The sequence below is a fragment of the Chiloscyllium plagiosum genome, chromosome 25 (assembly GCF_004010195.1).
Source record: "Chiloscyllium plagiosum isolate BGI_BamShark_2017 chromosome 25, ASM401019v2, whole genome shotgun sequence".
NCBI classification, from domain to species: domain Eukaryota; kingdom Metazoa; phylum Chordata; class Chondrichthyes; order Orectolobiformes; family Hemiscylliidae; genus Chiloscyllium; species Chiloscyllium plagiosum.
In genome coordinates this window covers 27,171,352-27,188,589 of record NC_057734.1, presented here as the reverse complement: position 1 = coordinate 27,188,589, position 17,238 = coordinate 27,171,352, and the positions used below count along the sequence as shown (strand labels likewise).

The 17,238-nt window shown below is 38.6% G+C and overlaps 1 protein-coding gene across 2 annotated transcripts in view; it reads right to left on the bottom strand.

The window, feature by feature from the left end:
- The window catches only part of LOC122562696 (huntingtin-interacting protein 1-related protein-like), a 139,597-nt gene that overhangs the window by 79,846 nt on the left and 42,513 nt on the right, over positions 1-17,238 (bottom strand). For both annotated transcript variants that reach the window (XM_043715781.1, XM_043715782.1), the window contains exons 2-5: positions 17,009-17,072; positions 15,490-15,632; positions 12,632-12,688; positions 1,614-1,694 (exon numbers count right to left, since the gene is read on the bottom strand). In XM_043715781.1, the coding sequence (XP_043571716.1) occupies positions 1,614-1,694; positions 12,632-12,688; positions 15,490-15,632; positions 17,009-17,072 (345 nt within the window). The remainder of the gene's footprint in view (positions 1-1,613; positions 1,695-12,631; positions 12,689-15,489; positions 15,633-17,008; positions 17,073-17,238) is intronic.

Here is a 17,238-nt window from a genome sequence, read left to right as displayed (position 1 = left end):
CTGTGGTGGCAAGGGAGGGTGCCAGGAAGGGAGGGTGGGTTGTTGGGGGGCGTGGACCTGACCAGGTAGTCACGGAGGGAACGGTCTTTGCGGAAAGCGGAAATGGGTGGGGAGTGAAATATATCCCTGGTGGTGGGGTCTGTTTGGTGGTGGCGGAAATGTCGTCGGATGATGTGGTTAACTCACTCAAATTCAAGAGACATGGTAAGGTTGTAAAACAAATCCAATTTAGGTGAAGACAAAACCCAATATGTTTCCAATTATCATTAAAATAAATACATCTTAAAAACTCTTCCAGTAATAAGAGAAACCCCTACAAATGTCAGCCTTGGCTCAATGATATCTCAGCCTTGTCTTTGTAAGGAGGTGTGTTCCACCGATTTGAGTATGTAATCCAGACTCAACCCTCAGTGCAGTATTGACAAACAGGTCATACAAACAGAGATACTATCATTCATAAGAACACAGGAACAGGAGGAGGCCACTCAGCCCACTGTGTCTGCCCTGCCATTCTATACATTCATAGCTGATCAAAAACTTCAATGCCTTTTACTCACCCATCCCGATAGCCATGTATACCATTAGTAATTGGAAATATATCTGTCTCTACCTTATACATGCCCAAAGTTTGAACCTCCACAGCCAGCCGTGATACAGAAGTCAAAAGGTTCACAACTGTCTGATTAAAAACATGTCTCCTCATTCTTAGATCTAAGTGGCCTCCCCCTTATTTTAAAATTGTGTCCCCTGGTTCTGGGGAAACATCTTACCTGCAGCTACCCTGTCTGTCCCTTTGTAGATTTCAATGAGATCACCTCTCATACTTTCAAATGCCAGAGAAAACAAGCCCAGTTTATCCAAATAAAAGTCAATAGAACTGCAGCTACTAATAATCAGAGACAAAAATAGAAATTGCTGGAAAAGCTCAACAGGTCTGGTAGCATCTGTGGAGAGAAATCAGAGTTAATATTTCAGGTCGAAACGCTAAGCTGAGCTTTTCCAGCAATTTCTATTTTTCTCTCCAGTTTATCCAATCTCTCTCGTGAAGGAGAATGACCAAAAGATTCTGCACTCTGTTTATAGATTTACAAAACCTCTTTCTTCTTACCAATTTGTTTTTTGCAATAATGAACAGTGTAATTTATTTTATTTTCATTACTTATTCTTGACAATCAATTTTTAAAGGATACCAAATTAAACGTTCACACTTCATAGGGATTCAACTGACAAGGTATTAACCGGCTTCCAATAGTTAATTACAGAAACCAATGTTTTCTGTCAATTACATATGAACAATTACATTTCAAAAGTCGTTTGTTGTCTGTAAAGTGTAGGGAGTACTTTGGAAATGAAACTTTTTTTTCTTATTTCTGACTGAATCTGTGAACATCTTGTTTTGCTTTATGTGGGTAACGAAACATATTTTAGACACATTAACCCCAATGTGAGAGACATATGTGAAGCCTTAAGACATTAGCTTTAATAGAAAGTGTCACTTGGACACTTCAGTTCAAATAACTCCAAAACTTCTGTAAAACCTCTCAGAGTTTATTTAGTCCCACAAAAATATATCAAATCAACCAAGTCATCCAATAGTACAATGTAGAAAATACCTTTTTATGAAAATCCATCTTGGTGCTGAGAAGTTTGACATAGACACTTGCTAACTGCCCATACCGATCATGCATATGGCCCTAGAGGAAGATTTTAGCAAAATTTTAATCACAAAATAAAGGATAACCCTGAAAGGCATGTACAATAGCACTTTTACAAAATAGTGAAAACATCAAGAAAATATTAAATGCATATTGTTATGATCCCAGCTGATGGCAATGTTGGACAAGTCAGATCTGAGAGTGAAACCTGGCTTGATAGATCATAACTTTATTAATTTTTGCAGATTTTTACTATGGTGGTTAGTCACTGAAACGTATGCACACAAAGCTACAAATATTTGTCAACAAAAGGCAAACAAAGATATTATATGTGTACATAAATAGCTTAAGATGGTTTAGACTTTAATTTAAACACCAAAGCAAAGTTTCAACTTGTTTCTCAGTAATATCCCTTACGGATACTCAATACCAGTAATGTATCACTCCTATCTGAACTCATTCATTTACTTTCTCAAATAACTCTTTCCAGTGCTTCTTCTTGAACTGCTGAGAAAGTTTTATAACTTCTGGCCTCAACCTCCTTTCAGTTCAAATAACTCCAAAACTTCTGTAAAACCTCTCAGAGTTTAGAGGCTTCATAAATTAAAACTCTACTGCTATAAAGGAAACCACTCACCTGAATTGAACTCTTTATTCTGCTGGTCTGAAAGCAAAATTAAACAAATCCCTTGGTCTGTCTTTTTTACCTGTTTTAATCTCAGCATCATAAACATTTCCTCAATAAATATTAGGTATCCTGCAAGGCACTTGACTGAATCACATGCTTTCTTAAAAATAGTACATATAAGTCAGTGTTCAAAATAACTTTAATGATGTCTTGAAAAATGTTAAGAAGGTTTTTAAAAATTATCTTCATCGAACTGAAACAACAATCTATTAGTTTCTATTTTAAAAATTCAAATTTACAAATGATAATATTATAAACATTTATCATACTATCCAGTATCATCTGTTACTAATTTACTCATTTGTGACCATTAGTTGCTAATGAAATCAAGAGGTTTGACTCGTGATTTTTTTTTCTGCTTGAACATTGACATCTCAGCCTTGGATAATTGTACCATTATGCAAAAGTGAGGACTGCAGATGCTGGAGATCAGAGTCAAGATTAGAGTGGTACTAGAAAAGCACAGCAGTTCAGGCAGCATCCAAGGAGCAGAAAAATTGACATTTTGGGCAAAAGCCCTTCATCAGGATTCCAACACCATTCCAATCTTGAATTGCACCGCTATGCCACGGTGCAAAGGAAACGAACACAGTTATTAGTGTTAAACTTTTACTTGTTTCCATTTTGATAAAAAAGTGAGGTGAGAGTGACAGCTCTCGACATCAAGGCAGCATTCAACCAAATGTGGCATCAAGGAGCCCTAGCAAAATTGGAATCATTGAGCATCAGAGGGTAAACTCTCCACTGGTTGGAGTCGTACCTGGCATATAGGAAGATGGTTATGGTTGTTGGACGTCCGTCATCTCAGATCCAGGACGTCTCTGCAGCAGCTCCTCAGTGTAGTGTCCTAGGCCCAACATCTTCAGCTGCTTCATCAATGACATTCCATCCTTCATAAGGTCAGAAATGGGAACGCTCGACAACGATTGCACAATATTCAGCACCATTCGCGACTTCTCAAATACTGAAGCAGTCCATGTTCAAATGCAACACATTCTGGTCAATATCCAGAACAAATGGCATGTAATATTTGTGCTACACAAATGACCACTTTCAATAGGAGACAGTCTAACTATCGTCCTTGACATGCAATGGTGTTACCATCATTGAATCATCTCAACACCACGAACATCCTGCGGGAGTTACCATTGACCAGAAACTAACTGGACTTGACACAGAAATGCAGTGGCTACAAGAGCAAATCAGAGGCCAGGAAGGCTTCAGCAAGTAACTCACCTCCTGAATCCCCAAAGCCTATTCACCATCAACAAAGCACAAGTCAGGAGTGTGATGAAAAGCTCCCCAGTTGCTTGGATGAATGTAGCTCCAACAACACTTAAGAAGCTTGACAGCATCCAAGACAAAGCAGCCCATTTGATTGGCATCATATTCACAAGCAATCCACCATCTTTAAACACCGACACTGAGTAGAAGAAGTATGTATCAACTACAAGATGCACTGCAGGAATTCACCAAAGATTCTTAGACAGCACCTTCCAAACCTATGACCACTTCCATTTAGAAGGACAAGGGCAGCAGATACATAGGAACATTGCCGTTTGCAAGTTCCCCTCCAAGCCGCTCATGATCCTGACTTCAAAATAGAACGCCATTCCTTCACGATCACTGAGACAAGATCCTGGAATTCCCTTCCTAAGGGCATTGTGGGTCAACCTACAGCAGGTGAACTGCAGTGGTTCAAGAAATCAGCTCACCACCACCTTCTCATGGGCAACTAGAGACAGGCAATAAATGGTATCACAGCCAGCGATATCCACGTCCCATGAATGAATTTTTAAAAACTCTATGTCTGGAAATGTAATCTTAGGTGTATCACATACAATATAGTGCGTTGTAATTTTCATGCAATTTTCTCCCCCATTATAAACTCCTGTTACAAATTGTTTCACTGCAGAGGTAAAGGTAAAAATAAAATTCCCTAGTCCTACTGGACCATTAGTTCCCCCCTCTCAGTAGAGATGATTTAACCTGAGGGTCAGCATGCTTCAGGCGAGGGGACAGGTTGAAAAGGAGAATCCTTCATGGTAACCTCAGCTGATGTGGGAATTGAACCCATGCTATTGGAGTCACATTGCATTGCAAGCCAACTGTCCAGTCAACTCATCCGACTGATGGATAGGGTCAAACATAAAATGCTTCTTTCCTAATTTGAATGAACGAGCTCAAAAATGGAATTGCTTAGACACCAGGAAGACAGGAGATAAAAGCCATTACAATAAGCCCAACAAATCAAGGAATGGATGTTAAGGGATTAGTTAAACAAAATCAGTCAGCAAAGTCTCTTTTAGCTTCATGGTGAACTTGAGATGAAAGCAATCTAATAAAGGAATATGCAACTTGGTTTCTCCGTGAAAACAGACAACAATTTAAGAGCCATATAAATGCAAGCATAGGATGCTTAATTTGTCACTGACAAAACAAACCATTAATTCACAAATAGCCTCATATATATTCTTGGTCCACTTGCACTGAAAGCCACTGTGTCAATATCACTCAGCAAATTGCCTTTATCGAACAATTCCTACTATCTGTTAGCAGGTTGCCCCGGGTAATAAATGTTAGAGTGGTGATAAATATTAAACGGTGGTGATAATTGAACCATTTTAACGTTATAAATTCTTGCCTCTACTTTTACATTTTCATTCTAGACTTCCTTGTCCATAATTATAAGGAAATTGCCTGTGTAAACTTGTCATGTTGCAATTTTCTCCAGTAGTAACTTGCTGTTACTGTTTGTAATTTGGCTTCCTCGCATTTGTCCTGACGGGTACACAACAAAGTGCTTCAGTGACTTATCTCTCTTTTCTGCAATATAATTAACCTTTCCAACCAGTAACAGTGCTCCAACATCTGCATTCACAGTGCAAATTACAGCAATTTTTGTTATAAATGTGAGCTTTGGAATTGATAATGGGAAACATTGAAAAATTTACATGTGCTTGCTCTTTCTAGCAATCAAGACACATAGATAGATAGATATAGACAGACAGACAGACAATGTATCCTAATGTACATAATTAGAGTAGCTTTTACATAAATTACATGATATTCATGAACTGGAGATTGATTCCTTCCAAATATGTAGATAACGTTGTACTGCTGGGCCTATACATAACATTTCACATTTTAACAGCATTGAGTTTACTAAGATGTCACAGTACAGAGGGCAAACTTTAACTCAGCTGGGAACACACTTTAGAAACTCCTATAATCAGTGTTTCATCTGGAAAGTTTAATGCTGCCCACTCTCCTGACACCAACTTTACTGCATAAAGTGTCAGGAGTGTTGGCTGACTCAGTGTAATTTCAGTTAATGAAAGGGTGAGCAGAATGTCACAGTGTTCCTGATGTGCACCCTTGTGGGCATTACTAATAGATATTTATTCCTTGGTGGCTGCTTCACTGGAGACTCAATTTCTATATATAGACTAACAGGTGGTCGTGAGTATTGCACAATTCGAAATATTTATTCAGCGCATGAACAATAAAAGCCCATCTATAAGTCCAGCAGCAATGAGAGGATACATTTGAATGGAGTCAACCTGGATTCAGCAATAGCAATATTGACACTCACTACAATATTGAGGGCCACTGGAATGATGGGAACACTGTCTTTCAAATGAGATGTTAAATAGAGACTCCATCTGTGTTCCCAGGTAGACACTGAAATAGTGTTGTTGGATCTTCGATGAGCTCCCTCATAGTAACCTGGCCAGTGTTTCTACCTCAATAAAGAACTGGAATTAACTTATTAAGGAAATAATAGCAGAACAATTAGAAAAAGACATTATGTGATCAAACAGAGTATGGCTTCATGAATAGAAAATTGTGTCTGACTTTTTTATTAGAGTTTTTTGAGGAAGTCTCACCCCAAGTGAATAGAGAGGAACCAGGAAACCAGGCATTTGACAATGTACCTCACAAAAGGTAAAGTAATAAGAGCCCACAGTGTTGGAGGTAGTATATTGGCATGGATGGAGAATTGGCTCACGGGCAGGAAACATTGAGTGGGCATAAGGGGTTCCTGTTCAGGTTGGTCACCTGGGGTTCCAAAAGGATCAATGCCGGAACCACAACTGCTTACAATATATTAATGAATTTGAGGAAGTGAATGTTCTGTAGTCAAACCTGCAGACAACACAAAAATAGATGGAAAGGCACATTGTGAAGAGGGTGCAAACCATTTTGAGAGATCTTAATAGGTTACTTAATTATGGTAATAAGTTGGCAAATGGAGTATAATGTGGGAAAATTATGCAAAGTTGTTCATTTTGGAAGGGAGAACAAAAGGAGCAAATGATTTAAATGGAGAAAAACTGCAGAAAGCTGCAACACAAAGGGACTTGAGGATACTAGAACACAGTGAAACAGGTAATCAGGAAGGCTAATGGAATGTTTGCCATTGTTTCATGGAATTGGTGTATAAAAGCAGGGAAGTCTTAATGCAACTGTACAAAGTGCTGGTGAGGCCACTCCTGGAGTACTATGGGCAGTTTTGGTACTCTGATCTATGAAAATAGATTATTTCATTAGAGACAATTCAGAGAAGGTTCTCTGGGATGATTTCTGGTGTGGAGCGATTGTCTTACGAGCAAAGGTGAAACAGGTTGGGTCTGTACTCACAGGAGTTTAGAAGAATCAGAGGTGATCACATTGAAACACATAGGATTCTTCAAGGGTTTGACAAGAAAATTGCTGAGAATATGATTCCCCTCATCGGAGAGTCTAGGACCAGAAGGCAAAGTCTCAATTTAAGACAGAGATGAGAAGTTTTTTCTTCTAAGAGTGGAGAGTCTTTGGAACGCCTTGCCACAGAGAGCTATGGGGGCAGAGTCCTTGTGTATGTTTAAGGCTGAGACAGGCAGATTCTTGATCAATTCGGAAATCAAGGGCTATGGGAAAGGGCAGGGAAGTGGACGGGAAGAATGTCACATTAGCCATGATCCTGTTAAATGGTGGAGCAGGCTTAAGGAACCAAATGACCTGCTCCCGTTCTTGTTTCTTAGGGTCTTAGCTGGTCATTGATCTTATGCTGACTATGGGACTTTGTGTTGATTGGCTGCTGCATTCTTCTCAAGTGACTACATTCTTAAACGTGTCTCATTAGCTGTAAAAAAGACACTATGGGGGTGTTTGAGGTCGGGTAGTAGGCTCGAGCTATTTATAAACTGAAACAAGAACCCAGCTTGTTTTAAACTCACCTCCTTTCAATGTTACCAGAAGCTGGATGAGAAGCAAGAGCCTGACCTGCTGACAGGAGGAGCGTCAGTCATTGAAATCTTTTAAAATCATGGCTGAATGTTTGCATTTTAACCATGTTTCAGTACATGCTACCCAGGTTTCATTGGCCTCAAAAAACTCAACAATTTAATGATGGCCTGTGGGCTGGATCCAAGAACAGCACTGTTTGTTGGTCAGGAGCACGACTTTTAAGCACGACTAATCACTAATTTCCCATCCTCACAGTATTCATGCTTCTCAACAACTTATCCTCTGCAGAACATTCTGCTCCAGCCATCTGTCCTCCCTTCACCGCAGACCACCTTCTCTCTACCTGATCCCAGCTGCTTTTTTCCTCACAGTTCCTGTGGAGCACTTTTTTACCTCCCAATGAAAAGGTTACCGGCCTTTTAATCAGACCAGTTGTCAAGGTAGGAAACCCATTGAAAGGTAATTATAAAGACAACCTGCAGCTAATAACTGCAGGATTTCTGGGAAACAATCTAGTCTGTGTTTCCTGCCCTCACTTCTCCACACCATCCTACATCTACCCCCTCTTCACCTTCACATCTGAAACCAAACATGAAGACGCTGTGAATAATTGGGGACAAACCTTTCTGGACAATGGATTTAGAACATGAAGTGGCGAGAAGGTCACCAGTAACCATGTCCTATTGTTTGAAACTCATAACAAACTTTGCTTTATATAGCAACAACCATACATATGAAATCATTAATGCAATATTTTATGGTAGAGATTTAAATGAATCCGTAAAACAGGGACAAAATGAGGCTAGCCACAATGATATTCTTAGATGCAATTCATAAGGAGAATTCTGAATTTCTAATGGTTTGACATTTGATAACATCATCAATAGCAGTTTAAAAGGGCTGGGGCATCACAAATATATGTGCTTTGAGAATTCACCTTGCTGAATCTGTTTTCAATTTTCTCTTTAAAACTGATGGTAACATTGGGCACATGGCCTTATCTTTCAGTGATGTCAATTCTGTAACCTTCATCTTTTACCACTGAATACTAATTGATATTTCTGAAGAGGTGGTTTCACATAAGTTTAGATTGATGTGATTCAAGACTGGGAATGTATTGGCTGCATTGGTAAATGGATTTCTGACGTGGAGTACAACAAGGTCCTTGTTCCCATTCACAATTTGCTTTGGTAATTAGTTTTAATCCAAGTTGCTATAGTGACGTTACAACTGTCCTGAGCCTGCCAAGTAGAAAAATTCAGAATTCCTGACCTTATTATTATCCAATGACTCTTATGGTTCAGTGCAAATCCACAACTATTGAAAGAGGAGCAAGGATGGAGTCCAGAATTGGAGGCCATGTGACTGAATATCAGCTGTCAATCCAATGACATAGTAGAGGAAGACTGACAAACGTGTGACTCATTAGAAACTCAGTATCTTCAGAAGTGGGTAGAAGAAAATTGGACTGGGTTAGAAGGTCCCTCGATTCATTTAAAATGACTTAGTCCTTGAAAACACTTTATGTAGCTGCTTTCACATTGAGTTTAAAGAGTGGAGCACATTGATGTTATAAATCAATCACTAATGTTGAATCTTCCCCACCAACAATTATGCTTCCCCAGATCCAGGGGTAAACAGAGCATTGCACCTTTCACTTTAGCAAGCTCCTGTGTCCAATAGAATGTAAGGCGTTTGGATTTGGAGACTGGTTGCAATATGGATCTGAATTTTATGGGGGAAGAGGTTGGGAACTAAGAAATTCAAATGACAAACTCTCTGAAACCACAGAATTCTCAATAGATGGTTTTTAACCATCCATATCCACTAACACCACAACAAGCATGCTGTGGGCTGCTTGAAAATTCATGCATGTATGCCGAGCAGAACTGGTGCATGTACATTTAAATAGCTTGCTTAAATATGCAAGTCCCAATACACCCACCCCCCAAAGCAGTGAACCTCCCCCAGATGATGGGAGGTGGGTATCACTGGTTCGGCCAACACACTCACTGCCCATCCCTAACTGCCCTTGAACTGAGTTGCGCATCAGACCATTTCAGAGGGCAATTAAGAGTCAACCACACTGCTATGGGTCTAGAGTCACATTAGACCAAACCAGATAAGGATGGCAGATTTCCTTCCCTAAAGGACATTAGAGAATCAGATAGGTTCTTATAATAAATCAGCAATGTCTAGACAGTTACTCTTAGACTGGATTTTAATTCCAGATTTTGTTTTAATAAATTCAAATTTCTCTGTATCATAATGGGATTCAAATTCATGTCCCCAGAACATTAATCTGGGACTCGGGATTACGAATCCAGGGGCAATACTACTGCACCACCATAGATCATAGAACAATACAGCGCAAGTACTGGCCCTTCAGCCCTCGATGTTGTGCCGACCTGTGAAACCGATCTGAAGCCCATCTAAACTACACTATTCCATTATCATCCATATATTTATCCAATGACCATTAAAATGCTCCTAAAATTGGCGAGTCTACTACTGTTGCAGGCAGGGCATTCCATGCCCCCTACTACTCTCTGAGTAAAGAACCATCTGTCCTATGTCTATCACCCTTCAATTTAAAGCTACGCCCCCTTGTGCTAGCCATAACCATCTGAGGAAAAAGGCTCTGTCCACCCTATCTAATCCTCTAATCATCTTGTATGTCTCTATTAAGTCACCTCTTAACCTTCTTCTCACTAATGAAAACAGCCTCAAGTCCCTTCGCCTTTCATCATAAGACCTTCCCTCCACAGACACCAGACAGAAGACAAATCCCCTCTGCACCCTTTCCAATGTTTCCATGACCTTCCTATAATGTGGCGACCAAAACTGTACGCAATATCCAAGTGTGTCTGCACCAGAGTTTTATACAGCTGCAATATGACCTCATGGCTCCAAAACTCAATCCCTGATCCATGAGATCCACCAGGCTGAAACCAGGGAATAAGAATCTAAAGTTTAGCAGACTAAGTGGATAATAGACAGCCTCTTAGCACGAGGACTTTTCTTATGAGAAGAAAATTGATTGGAAAGGGATTATATTCTGTGGCGATTAAAAACATAAACATTGACTTGATCATCGGAAAGTTTTCTGCTGCACTTCGCCAAAATAGTACCCATCAATTATTTTCCACTTATTCAATAGCACCATGTGGGCCTCAGTTTGAATATCTTGCCTGAAAGATAACTTCCTCAATATGTGTCAGTGTCAGCTGAGATTATTGTTCTGAAGACGAGTGGAATTTGAACCCACTTCCTGAGAGATGAGACTGGTACCAGCTAAATCAGAGCCATTGCCAACCTTCAGAAACAGCATAGATAATATAAAACCAGCTTCAACGTCAATGGTGAGCTCCACTATGCACACTCAAAACAGAGGTTACATTGTTACTAACAGTATACACTCTTGGAAATAAGTCATTTGGTTTCCTGCCACAAAACCTTTTTGAATGGGACAAATAATTCTGACATGCTGACATCATGATTTCAAAATTATTAAGTCTTGATACACAAGAACTCTTCTTGTAATGCCATCAGAACCACTCTGTGAGAAGAAGGTCCTTTTGATAAAAAAAAAGTATCAAAACCTGCTTTGGAAAAGACAACTGAAATGACAACAAATTTGACGGTTCAACCGACGTCAAATATTCCAATGAGCATTTATAACAACAGTTGGTCAATCTCATGTCTTTGTTTCTAATTACCACAGATTGTGATTTACAATCTACCTCACACTTTAAACAATCCCATTTTATTGGCATCAAAATGCATGTTTAAGCCTGTTTTCAGATGAGCCCCATTTTCAGCTAACAAATGGATTTTTAGAACTATACACAACATTAGAATTTGGCCTCAATTTTTCAGCTCAATACATGTTTAGGATTATACGCACCTTAGAAAATCAGTGCATGGAATTAAGTGGCAAAACTAGTCGGGTTGCCAGAAAGACCTGCAGGCGTTTAAGGGTCAAATAAAGCACATCACATAAACGTGGTCCACTTGTGCCAACACTGCCGGTTCATATCATATACTCAGTATATAAGTCAGTGGCTGCTATTGGTAGGATTTCTTGTAACTTTTGAGGTCAACTTATTTTTCTTTCATCCATGAGACACTGGCATCACTGGCTAAGCCAGCACTTAATTCCCATGCTTAATTGCCCAAAGAGCAGTTCAGAATCAATCACGTTGCTGTGAGTCCTGAGTCATATGCAGGCCAAACAGGATAAGGACAGCAAATTTCCTTCCCTAGAAAGACACTCGTGTACCAGATTGTTTTAAAAAATGACGACAATCAACAATGAATATGTGGTCATCATCAGGCCAGCCTTTTCTGCCAGATTTTTAGTGAGCTCAAATTTTAAGACCAGCCGTGATGGAATTGAACCCCATATCCACAGATCAGCAGCCTGGAGTTCTGGATTATTAGCCCTAGTAACATTATCACAATGCTACCACCTCCCTAAATATGCCACAGTCTAAGATGCAATTGACTTGCATGCAAGCCTCTTGTGAACTGTGTTCACCATAAATTGCACCTTTCCCTCATAATGGAAAGTATACATGTAAAATGTGTCAGTCCATAAATATACATGCTTCTCAATGGAAACTACCCATGACAAATAGGTCTTGTTGGACCTACACTCTTATCCGACTACCATTTCTAAGTGTCGGAAACTTACAGCAAGGAAAGCTTATATACTCAGTTTCCAAAATGAATGTAGACAAAGAATCTTATTTTTAAAAAAGACATCAAAATAAAGACTGAATTATATCTGAACAGTCTGATCCAACTATTTCCCTCTTGCCTTATTTTACTTGAAGACTAAGTGTCATGATAACTCCACATATATGAAAAGTCTAACATCTACTCAACTTATTGACAGATACTGTCAAAGATGCATGTTAACATTTTTCAGTAGATATCCCCATATGCCATGGAAATTACAGATTAATTGAAAAGAAAGAAATAAATATCTAAAAATAATTTCTGGCCCCATCTTTCTGAAATAGACTGCCACAATTTTCAAGCTTAATCTTACCCATAAGTTTCCCATTTCACGGATATTACTTTTATGCCTGGTGAAGTCATGAAGAACCTAGAAAAAAAATAAGAACAGATTTTGTGACACAAAGAATAACTTTTCTCAACAGTAAGGGTATGAGACAAAACACATCTCCAACAAACTGGCCTGGCCCTCTCAGGAAGTAACGTGAATCCTTAAAAAGTGCCTCAGTTTTCAGACTGACAAAGTAAACTAAATGTTACATAGCCTTCAAAATCAGTGCATACCTTGCAGCTAAAATGGCAAATATTGTCAATTTTGAAACTAGACAAGGCTAAAAGCAGATAACCAAATGAATAGATGATCTCAGTGTCGCCCTTAAATGTTTTGCATGAACTTAATAAAATGCTCTTCTTCCCTCACAACTAATGCCTCAGTTGTACTCAATACACAACAATTCATTAACATATTAAGAGTGCAGAAACTAATTTATTCATGGGCATTTTGCTATAATCCCTGTGAAATCCATTATCTTAAAATATTTGAGTCTAGTTAACAGTTGAAAATGACGACACCGGATTTCAAATTTTAAGATTTGTATTGTAATAAATAGAAGATAAGCAACACCCACTACACACTATTTATATAGTTAACTTATATTTTAAACAGAAGTTTTTAATTTTTACTTTTAACACAGATGAAAAACACACTTCACAGGTATGCTTTACACTGTCCCTCAAGTACTCTTTGGATTTTCCCGGACACAGATAAAAGTGATTGTTAGCTCTCAAGGGGTCAACTCTGTACTTTTCATTTCCCTACTCGGAACTTTTAATCCCTGAACTTTCTTCCACAGTGGGAGATTTTTCTAGAAATTCCCAGTTAATTCCCATTCCCATTTAGCTCAAGTGGCCTAAATATAAGTCCTCACAACTTTGATCTTTTCAGTTAGATCATGAGTTCACATAAACATTTCAATACAGTGAACCACAAAAGCAAACACCCTCTAGCTGCTCCCCTCTCTCTCAGATCCTGGCATACTTAGACATCCTTGCCATTTCAAAATCCAGCTCTGTGTCAACATGAATCATATGGGCCTTATATCCAGGTAGAAATTTGATTAGCTATCCTTAAGACCTTAACTCTCGTATGATGCAAATGAACAGTTTAAGCATAACTGCTAGCAATCTGATATTCTCAACTCTAGGGTAGCTATTGTAAACACAGATGCTGCCACCAAGATGTCTACGTGAATACTTTGCACCTTCTTTCCAATAAACAATCCGGGTGTCCCTTTAACATCATCACCCAGGTCTGCTGTCAAGCAGATTTCAAAGCAAATCATATGCCCACTTATACCCCAAAGTAAACATACAATCTCAAAATATAACAATCATGTAGTATTTGTTTTCGTAGCATATAAACTTTTTTTTGTTACAGCAGTGAGACTCCAAAAATGTTCAAGACGTAGCTTCAATCTATGAGTATTGCATGAACATTTTTCTTCAAAGTTAAAAAAAAGCCAATGACTCTTTCTGATAAAGTCATATTGGACATGAAAGGTTAACTCTGTTTCACTCTCTACAAATGCTGCCAGACCTGCTGCGTTCCTCCAGCATTTTCTGTGTTTGTTTCAAATCTCCAACATCCACAGTGTTTTACTTTTGTAAGATATCAGTTTTCCTTGGACAGCATTGTTTTCCCATTCCACACCATTAACCTCTATTCTTGGGATTCAGGAACCATCAGTAATGTGTGTAGGAGCCACATGGATCACAGAAATGGGAATACCATACACATGCTGCCAACAGTTCATTATCCATGTAAAAGCACCTTAAAAAATACTTTCACTAGATTCCCTCATCTCCTTAACCTACATCCTGCTGACAGCCAAACAAATCTTCTCTCAGGGTAATTCATTGCTAAAAGCCAGCCTTGCTTCACAAAAGTGCTGCAGGCAAGAATAAATGCAGCTGAGAAAAGGGAGCTTTTCTGATCATGGGGCTTCACATCAATGGATGCAACAGCAAAATGGTGCAAACAATAATTCACTACATTTCTAATAACTTGCCATCGATCCCATAGGCCGATGTTCAATAATCAGGAGAAACCCCAATATGTTCCAGGTGGGTTTTTTGTGTGATACCCTATTTGTGCTGGCACGTTAATGAAGTAGTACTGGTCTTCGATGGAAGTCAAGAGATAACCTTAACCAAGAACAGAGGTCAGGGTTCAACCTGACAGTAGAATAAGGCAAAGAGAAGAAGGGGTCCTATCTGTACCATTTTTGGGATTCCTTTAGATTTAGGTTTAGGTTTTATTGTCAGGTGTATCGAAGAACAGGGATACAGGAGTACAGTGAAAAGTGTACAGTGTCACCATCTTAGGTACAAAGGTATGTATTTGAGATGTAAATACAGCATTAATTTCCAACACACTGCAAGTCTCCTATGATCACACTCCCCATTTAAACTAGCATCTCTGGACCAATTTTAGTTATCATGTAAGACAACCATAATGACAGTCTGCAAACTTGACCAACTGGTCAAAAAAACACACATACTAACCCAGGAATAAAAAATGTCATGGTACTACATGACCAGCAAACTTTCTCCACAATATTAATTCAGTTTAAAGCAGAACAAAGGTAACGAATCATATCTAACACTTCATGTAATCCATAATGAATGTTACATCTTAGAATTACACTCAAGAGACCAGCAAATGGAAAAAAAAAGAGTAATTTGTTCCATGCACCAAAAATGCCTTCTATGAATTTGACAAAACTGTTGTGTCAAAACATTTAAAACTACCAGTAAAGTCAAGGACTCAACAGTTTTGCACATTGAGCAATCTTTTACAAAACTTCGAAAATTAGACAAAAAATGACTTACATTTGGATGCCCATCTCGGAGGACCTTGTGCAGGACATGACAGAACTTCCAACTCATAATGGAACTGCTGGATAATGGAAGACCAATGGCATAGGACCAGAAGGTAAATGCACCTTTCTCATGATGTGTTCCCAGTATAATTCATTCAGCGGAGTCAAGAAACACAAACAAAATGGCAAAGACAAAATGGCACATCTAAATTATGTATAGTCATTAGGCATTTGTCTCATTTTACCAGTTCCTGATAACATGAGTAAATAAGGAAATTTTGCCTTAATCCACAGGGGTTTTAGTTAAAAAGGGCTTTCAGTTAGATTCAGCACAATATTCTTTTAGAAACAAAACCTAGTTAAAATAAGATCCTCCTCCAAGAATAAAATTATTTAAATACACAAAGCTGGGTGTTCTCATCCCGTTTATTTCATCAGATTTTGGCAGGATTTGAGGTTCAAGGAAGAGACACAATGGGAACTTGTCCCATATTTAAAGAAAACATTGCCATAGCTTAATTCAATTGCACCCCATTCCTACAAAATGACCACCAACGTCAACATTTAGAAAGTGGAACGCTCCATTCTTTTTGATGGATATAGTTTTATTTGGGCATACTTGGGCAAGCCACTCATTTTCTTATCAATTCTCATGATAATAATTATAGCATTGTGTAAGAAAGGAAAGAAATAATCAAATTAGACTAATGTCAAATGGAAAATCTGGTTACATTATAGACAGGCAAGTAGTCAAAACCAGTAGTTAGCATTTGCAAGTATAAATGATGATGTTTCAGGAGCTATCAATGCTTAATTGCTTCTTGATAATTCTTTTTCTCTTTGCATTCAATCTTCAGCTTTGTATGCATGACATTATATACACATTACAAATGAAAGAAAGGATAAAGGGAAAAGAAATATGTAAATATATATCTAGATTAACAGTGTGGAAGCAAGAAGATAAATAGAGACAGAGGATTTGGTTTATTTGTCTAAAGACAATTCCCTGTGTAAATGTAGTCATAGAAAAGGAAAGAGTGTAGGAGACATGGATGGAAATGCACTTCCTTTCACTCCAAGGAACACAGTTTAAACCCAAAGTAAAAAGAAGACATGATAAACTGCCTTTATTGCCAGGTTTCTGACAGTGCTAAACTGGTGACCTCTGGCCATAGATCCACAGTATGAAATTGTTAACAAGTTAGCCCTAATCGGAATGCTAATAAAGGATGTCTGGTCTGAGAAATGGAATCAACATATCAATAAAGTTGTAAGAGGTTCCAGTCACAGTTAATGCTCAACAGTGGGGGCATTGACGTTTTCTTTATCTCATCTATTTTAACAGATATGCTAATGATTGGCCAAAGGCAAAAAAACAATGAGTGCCCAGGCTAACAGAACTTGACCAAGGAGTACAATGGCCAAAGAAAGTCACTTTAATCTTTGCCAAACAAATTAATCAAATGAATTTTACCTCAAGTTACTAATAAGAATCCAGAAACAAACTTTCTCTAAAATGAAAAGGATACTTCGTGCATGCTTCTCTTTGACGGGTACCTCCTGGCTATTAATAGCTTTGCTGATGCTGGCAGCCTGAAAGAGGGAAAAGAAAGCAACAGTAAGTTGGATCACATCACAGGTATCAGCAGAATTTAGACAGGTTCATCTACAGAGCTGGATGAGGGCAGTTCACATTTAAAAACAGAACTTACATTTCCTCATCTCATTGACAGGGGAAGAAGGTAAAAATCACTCAGCT